This window comes from Monoraphidium neglectum (genome assembly GCF_000611645.1).
Source record: "Monoraphidium neglectum strain SAG 48.87 unplaced genomic scaffold scaffold01281, whole genome shotgun sequence".
NCBI lineage: Eukaryota > Viridiplantae > Chlorophyta > Chlorophyceae > Sphaeropleales > Selenastraceae > Monoraphidium > Monoraphidium neglectum.
In genome coordinates this window covers 8,125-16,219 of record NW_014012347.1, presented here as the reverse complement: position 1 = coordinate 16,219, position 8,095 = coordinate 8,125, and the positions used below count along the sequence as shown (strand labels likewise).

The window sequence follows — 8,095 nt, the reverse complement described above, 5'->3', positions numbered from 1 at the left end:
ACCCTCGCCCGCGGCGGCGTTGCCCCCACCCCCAAGCCCCACTCCACTGCGGCCAGATACTATCTACATCGAACACAAGATCCTGATCCTCACCACTCCTGGTGAGCTTGAAGGTTCAAACCTCTGCCAACCGAAACCTGTTGTGCACTCTAGTTCTTGCTTGAGCGCAAAGGCAGCATTGTTTCACGACTGGGCTGCCCCAGAGCTGCAGCCAGGAATGCCTCACCCACAACAGACCAAGTGTCAAGCCGAATGGGTGCACGCGCAGAGCATGGTGGCTACCTGTGCAGGGCGCGCAGCGGCATCAGCGCTACCGCGCAAACCTGCCAACCTCACTGCGGCAGTGACGGCTCGTGCTGCTTGTCAACCAACATGGGGCCGCAGAACCCGTACACAGTTTCAAAGCAGCCCCACACCTTATATGAGAAACCCATCACAAACCCTGCGACTAACCTTTTAAACAGGCTTCACGGAGATCGATTTTCTCGAGGCGATTTTCAAGGGCTATGGCACCCCTTACGACATCGTGCGCTGGGACGTTGACAACGTCAGCCCCCCAAAGCCAGACCTGACCACGCTGCTGTGGAACGCTGATGGCTCAGCCAGATACTCCTCCTATGTTATGTGAGAATCCCTGAGGTCTGATAACCCAGGGAAAGGGGTGGAGACGGGGGAGACGGGGGAGAGCGTCCAGGGGTCAAGCACACCCGAGGCCTGCAATGGGTTTGAAGACCGAGCATGCCCGCCGTGCCCACTGGGCATGGCATCTGACCACAACACCTTGCACATGCCCCTTGGCCACGTTGCCCCTGAACGATGAATGCATCACGCCCGCCATGCAGGTTCCCTCATCTGGAGGAAGCCAGCCTCATGAACAAGGCGGAGATCGACACCCTGTAGGACTTTGCGCGCCGCACCGGCGCACGCAGCCTGCACGTGAACATCTGGCTGGGCACCATCGGCTATGGCTCCTACGGGACCTGCACTGCTGATCAGGGCTCGCTGTTTTCTCTCACGGCCGTGACCCCCGTGGGCGTGTCGGGAATCAACCTGGGGAGTGCTAAGCTCAACTACACAGGCATCTACAGGTGCAGACCCGGGAAGGCCGGCCAATTGGACAGCTGGCAGGTTGCATGTTTGACCGTGCTTGACTGCCATCTACCAAGGGCGCCAAACGCCTCTGCCGCAGGGCAGAGTGCCTTTCCCACATGCACTTGGTTGCATGCCTGCTTTAGGGGCGAACCTGCACAGTATCCCATCCCGGCCCCGCTTGCCCGGGCGTGCATCCTGGGCTCGACGTGCCGACCCGCAGGTGCCCCGCAACCGGCCTCCCTTCTGGCCAGTGCACATTGTACAATGTCCCCGCCATAAACGGCACGGCAGGCGTTGCGGGCAGCATTATAACCAACTGTTCGGTACAGCCCATCGTCATTCAAGACTCTGACGGCGGCGTCGTGGCTGCGCTGACCACGTGAGCGATTTGCCCAGATGCTGCAATCCAGTGCTGGGGTATCGTTGGAGAGGTTATCAGGCTGCATTGCTGCCTGGCTGCGAAGCGAGTTGGCACAGGGTGTACCTTATTAGTGCAGCAGGGGTTGCACGCCTCCTGATTGATGACGACAAGTCCCTCAACTTGCCGCCCTCTTGCTCCTGGGCCGCCCCCATGCCCCGGGAAACCTTCCCCAAACGATGCCCATGCAGGTATGATGACGGGCGAGAGACGATGTCATTTATGCACGGCTGTGCGGCCTGGAGCTCTTCATGCCTGCTGCTGGGCCACATGGCGCTGGCGTGGCTAACCCAAAACATCATTCCCGGGGAGAGGGCCGCTCTGCTGACTGTGCAGGTGATCACATACGCGTTCTGGGCGTTGGATATTTGACAGTTGGGCAGGCAAGCGCATAGGTTTGCGGATGCGGCCTTACAGGAGAGGGTGCACAGAAGCGCAAGTGCAGTGCCAGGCCCAGAAAAGAGATAGCCAACAGTGCAATTTAAGTCGCCAGCTGCCACCAACATGCCATGCTGCACAAGCACCTTACCACCAAGGAGGGGTGGGTTCCAAACCACACACCTGGATGCTGTGTGATGCTTTGTGACAGCCATAAACATCAAGCTTGAGCCTTGACCCCCTCTCCTCAATCACCTAACCCAGCATCCACCTGGCCCTCCCTCTACCCTACTCTTGGCTCTCTCAGACTGATGACGTGTTCCTGTCCACATACCAGGACGACACCAACACCTACTTCCCGCATTGGCCCATCAGATCTGAATGCCCACATCGCCTGGCAGGACAGCCTCAGGCGCCCAAACTCAATCCGCGGCATCTCGTTGCCTGCCGGCTCGTCCATCAAGTGCGCGCGCAGCAGGGTTTTGGATGGGACACCCTGCATGCTGCTCTCTTACAGCATGCTTCGTGTCGCGGGAGTGCGCTGCTCCGATGATTTTTGAAGTTTCAAGGGTCGGACAGCCAGGCGCAGGCTGCCGATGAACCCACTGATCTTGCGGGTTTCTGTTTTCACGTAATGCACACCTGCCATCCTACTTGGCCTCTCTGCTTCTCAGGCTTCCCCCTGCAACATCCTCCCTGACGCTTGGCACGGCGGCCGCAGGATCGAGCTCCCTTTCAACGGCAACGGGATCCTTGATTACGCACGCACAGCCCTGGCCGTGGACGATGGGTCCTGCAGCGGCAGCGACCAGTACATTGCCCTCAACTGCTCCTGCTGGCTGGTTAGTAACGCGTCCTGCCCCACAACGCAGCCCGATTTCTGCAGAAACTGCACAAAGGACTGGCCCAAGCCTGCGGGCTTTGGCACCAACAGAGTGCCAAATGTGAGTGGGCCCAGCAAGCGCCTTGTATGGGGTGGTGGCCTTGGCTTGAGTTTTTGAACAAGCCAATCTAGCAGCACACCCTCATACGCAGGACTTGACACCGTTTGCATTCCTCCTCATGCCTAACACCTCTGCCATCTATGCTGCGACCCCCTCTCTTCTTGCAGCCACTGCCCAGCAACTTCAACCCCAATAATTGGCAATCGACGATCAGCCAGGACCCTTTGGCGGCTGCTGTGCTGGGGGATATTGGTGGAGCGGCCACACTGTGAGGACAACAGCTCGTGTCGGGTCCCGGCTGCCGCTGCGGGAAGGTTGACTCAAAATTGCAGCAACGGCCGCGTCATCTTGGGAACCAGTGTCCTGCATGACCCCCACATGCCAGTTCTTGTATCAACGCTTCGGCCATGTTGACAAGCCCCCCTCGGGGACCCTATGCACGCAAACCTCTTCCGTTGGTGAAGTTCACGCACGAGACTCTGGACAACGCCACGCTATACGACGCCACCCAGCAGCTCTCCCTGAACAAGCAGATGGCGGTAAGCCAGGGTGCAAGCAGGCACGTGCATTTTCACAGACGCCATTTGCCCCTGACCTTGGAGCGCGAGCAGAATCAAAGAATTTGGTAGACGGTGATTTCGCCTTCGTCCTCAACACAACCTGCCCCGTCCACTGCACTGCTGGCCGACGCACGACTCCCTGCAGGACAAGCTGGGCCTCACACCCAGGACGGTCTCCAGCTCTCAGTGCATGGTCACCCCGGGCATCAGCGGCCTGTCAAACGGGGACACCCTGCAGGGGCTGTGGCAGAACGGGCTGCAGTGCGCTGTGGGGGACAACACATGGGCGTACCTCAAGAACACAAACAACGTGCACCAAATGCTCTACACGACACAGGTGCAGTGCTTGTGCTGATCAGGACACCCTTGTTTGCCAGTGTTGACTGCACGAGCTCAGCCCCATCATGAGGGCGCACGGCGGCCTGCCCAGCATTGTTGTGCCTGCAGGTGGAGTAGACGCTCTCTGCAGATTTGACAACCAATGTGACAGCATGCCTCAGCACCCAGATGAGTTGAACTCACATCTATGGACCCCTCCACAGGCGACCAGTGGTTTCGCCAACTTCGCCATCCTGCCGCGCTGGGCTGCAGGTGTGGGCAGGCTGAAGTCTGGTGTCCGTGAATACGCTCGGGCATGTGATTGAGACCGGGTTTCAGCCCTGGCTCTTGCTTGACTGCTGATCATGCACGATAATCCCCCCTCATTTACATGCACGCACACCAACTCCAGAGATCTACTTCAACTGCAGTACAGTGGCCCAGAACGTGGCGCTGTACCATGGCATCTACCCCTCCATAACTGATTACACGATCGACGCCATCCTGGCCAGAGAGTCCACCCGCGTGCTGTCCAACGTGCTGGCCCTCCGCAAGGACCCGTGAGTCGGCTCCAGGGCGCACCGAGCAAGCGCCGGCGGCTGCTTGCTTGCACGTTGTGAATTGTTGCGGAAGGGCGGGGTCAAATCACACCCAAATGATCGCTGCCGCGCTGGCCTGCCCTCACCCATTTGTCGTCGTGAACGCTAACGGGGGCGTCACGGCTGCGCAACGCCTCTGGCACAAACTGTACATGCAGGCACATGATGCATCAGGCCAACCTGAGAATCGAGTCTGATGGGTGCGTGGGCGAAAGCTCTTGTGGACTGGAGATGCTTGTGCACACGTCGGGCAGCGTGCACACAACCCTGAAAGTCAGTGTTCGTGAACAAGCGCGCAAATCTCAAGATTGTCCTCTGCTGCTCTCTGCAATCGACTCGCATGCAGGATTGCTTCACTCCGCATGCAACACACATGGTCTGAGCTCTGAGGGCCGGCTTTCCACCTTGCTATGCGCAGTTTGAGCCTGGTGATGCGCTGGGTGGAGGCGGTCCTGCATAAAGTCACCGCCTGCGTCACCTGGCCCGTCCGCTCCCTCAAGCTGGACGACCTCCAGCAACTGTTTAAGCTCAGGGAGCAGCGCGACAACTGCAACCTCTTATACAGGCTGGCGGTGTCAACGGCCACCAATAAGGTCACCGCGATCACAGTCACCAGCCTGCCGGGCACGACGTCAGGGTGCAGCGCACCCCTGACGGTGGGCGCGGGGGCTACCATTACGGGCGGCGTCGCCGACACGACGGACGCCGCCGCGCCGCTGTACCGTGTCGCGCTCGCCGCGGGAAGGACTGCCACCAGCCTGGATTGGAAGCCAACCAGTGATTCCAAGACCATTAGTGTTTTGCTGGACACCTGCTAGCCCGCCTTTGAGATGCACCGCATGTGTGCACACCCTGGTTGGGGTTCTCGGCCACATGGTTGGACATGCGGCAAAACAACTAAGAGTCTATCACACGGCAAGCACCCAATGGCCTTACTCAACCTCATGGGATCTTTATGGTCAAACAACAAATGCTTTGGGGTCAAATGACTCAAGATCGTCATCTGAAGCAAAGTGCACCAGAGCCTTGCGGTTGATCTGTCCCGTTTGGTTCTGCATCATCAAGCTGGTGGCACTGCATTGTCGGCGCACGCCTGACAGGAGCATGCCGCACATGACTCCGCATTCCAGCCTACGCGTTTGGCGCGTGGGGTGCACCATCGTCAGTGTGTGCCACCCAACCAACATGCTATGGCTTTGTTGGAGGGCGTGTTTTGTCAACAAGTATCACAATAATTTGAGACACGATTGCGGCTTCTTTAGGTGCAATGCTGTGCACCCGTGCAGAGCCGTCAGGTCAACGGATGCCTGTCCGCGTACTGCTTACTGGTCAACGTGTTGACTCATCCAATCTGGAGGCAACAGTTTGTCTCACTTCCGGTGCCCATTGTGTTGCGACCTGTGCACCCATGGTTCAGGTGCACTCATCTGTTGCAAGGCACAGTTTGAATGTTTATGAAGCCTTCAGGGCCCGAGAGTTCCATCACTGATGCCCTTACAACCTGCGTTGCCCGCTGGCTTACTGCTCAGATTTTGGTGCCGGCCCAGATGCGCGTATACAAGTATATGTATGGATGTTGCATGGCGATCTTGCCTGTATGGACTCTGCATAGCAAACTCTGCCCCTCCTTTCAACGACACCTACTACATGTATGCACAGCGTTTGGGGGCTGGCTATGTTTTCTGCGACTATTTGGCCCGGAAGTGTTGGCTGGCCCACCCTTAACATCACAATTGCGTACGCAGTTAGGTGCCTTCCCGTGATCCTGCTGTTTGGTGATGGGGATTTGCCCGGCGCAGCTGCGGTGGCTCGCATGCCCCTGCACTTGATGGGTTCAAGAGTCCCTGGCCATCTTGTATGACTCGTTTGCAACTGCCTCAGCTATGTAGCGCTGTACAGCAATGTAAGGCTTTGAGGTGCAAGCAAGTGGCGCAGTCGACCCAGCTCGCGCACGCTGTGCCAAGTAGGAGCCGCCGCAGCAGGTCACATGATCACAGGCACCTTCTGCTGTTTGGGGCATGCCGTCGTTGCATGCATGCTACGATGGCGGTCATATGTATAAGCTAATTCGCTTCGTCTACAACAGAACAGCTCCGTTCCTTAAAATGTTTGTCGAACAGACAGATCTCCGTCACAGCTGTCAGTAATACAGCGATGGCGTGAATTTGCCTAAATCACAGCTTTTCGGAGTACGACAAAACCTTAACGCACGCATCTATGGATCCCGCAACCCAGGCCGTGGCGGACCGCGTGGAAGCGGCGCTCGCGCTTGTCTGCGACCCAGCATTGCGCGCCGCCACCCGCCGCAGGGCCGGCGCCTCAAAAGCACGGCGCCTGCTCTTGGACGCCGGCAAAAAGATACACACGGCATGCGCGGCGCTGCCGCATGGGCTGCAGCTGCGCCCCACGGCAGTGGCATCCCTGCTGGCTATGTTGGTCGACGAGTCAGCCAGCGTGCAGGAGGTGGATCTGGCAATCGCTACCTGCGCCTGCTTTCACGAGGCGCCTAGCTGCTTGCGGCAGGTGCGTGCGCGGCCGTGGTGTTGCTGCTGCAAACAAGGAGGAGGAGCAAGGAACGCTGGCCGCTGCTCCGGCCGACACACGCTGGCGCCGGACGGCGGGCGCCGCAGCGCGCCCCCGGAACCGAACTGGCCTGTACATTCGTTTCATTTTATGGTGCTGCTCGCCAGCGCAGCGGCTTGCACCAACCAGCTCTGCTTGCGCCCGCCGATGCCCCCCGCCAGATGGCCGACGCAGGATACGCCCGGGCACTCGTGCGTTTGGCCGCGCGCGGCGATCTCAGCCGCGTCTCGCTCAACCTCGCGTGCAACGTCTTTGAAGCTTTGTGCCAGTGCAGGCCCTCAGTGACGGTCGCCCTGCTTGCTGCGCCCGAGGATGCAGTTGGCGTCCTCATTGCTGCAGCGAAGGTCCAAGGGACACAGGAGTGTGCGTACGGGCCGCTGCTGATGCTTGGGGTGCTGTCGTCAGCTTCGAAGGCGGACGGCAGCGAAGACAGCGTGGCGGCGGCGGCGGCAGCGGCGGCAGCGGCGGAGCGCATTGCGGAAGACGAGGCTCTTATGCAGGTCGTGCGCCGCCACCTGGCCGGCAGCCAGGTGTTTGAGCCAGCCCTGCGGCTGGTCAAGGCCCTGCTGAGCCACCTCTCACGCCGCTGCCCGCGGGAGGCCGCCGTCGCCGCGCTCGGCGACGGCTCGCGCGTGCTGCTCGGCGGCAACGGGGTGCGGCTGGACGACCCTCGACTGAACGACAGGCTCTATGTGCTGGCGCTGCTTGTTGCGGCGTGCGGCGATGAGCAGCGAGCGGCCGTGGCGGCCGTGATCGCCGAGCACGGCATCGTCACGCTGCTGCTCAAAGCGCTGTCCCATCAAGACTTTGCTGTCCGCGCCAACACCGCCGCGCTGCTGGTCGTGCTCTGCAGCTTCCCCATCTCCTGCGCGGCCGTCTCCGCGCACCCGGCAGCGCTCGCCGCGCTGTCCAGCCTGCTGCGCGCCGCTGGCGCCGTGGCGGGCAAAATGGATGCTGACGAGGCGCGCGAGCTCGACGTGCTCGCGACTGACGCGCTGCAGGCGATCTGCTTCCTCATGGCGCCGAGCGCCGCCGCAGGCGACGCGTTTGCCGCGATGGCGCTGGCCCCAACAGGCTATGGCATCCTGGACGCGGTGGAACGGCTGCTGACGACGCCTGCAGCAGGCGACCCCGCTGACGTCAGCGCTCGTCGCTACCTGCGAGGGCTGGCCGCCGCCGCCACCGCCCTCAGCGCCATCACGC

The 8,095-nt window shown here is 60.3% G+C and overlaps 2 protein-coding genes across 2 annotated transcripts in view; both read left to right on the top strand.

Annotated features, from left to right (window-relative positions):
• Positions 1-3,239: 3,239 nt before the first annotated feature.
• On the top strand, positions 3,240-5,127 carry MNEG_7310 (hypothetical protein; the record flags this gene model as incomplete). The annotated part of the gene is made up of 5 exons (XM_014044220.1): positions 3,240-3,371; positions 3,538-3,729; positions 3,935-3,983; positions 4,123-4,270; positions 4,728-5,127. The coding sequence occupies 5 exons, from the start codon at positions 3,240-3,242 to the stop codon at positions 5,125-5,127; spliced, it is 921 nt and encodes a 306-aa protein (XP_013899674.1).
• A 2,148-nt stretch (positions 5,128-7,275) lies between these two features.
• Positions 7,276-8,095, top strand: part of MNEG_7309 (hypothetical protein) — a gene marked incomplete at both ends in the record, with an annotated part of 2,458 nt that continues 1,638 nt past the window's right edge. Inside the window, one exon of the mRNA XM_014044219.1 lies at positions 7,276-8,095. This exon is cut by the window's right edge and continues 341 nt beyond it. Coding sequence (XP_013899673.1) covers positions 7,276-8,095 — 820 coding nt within the window.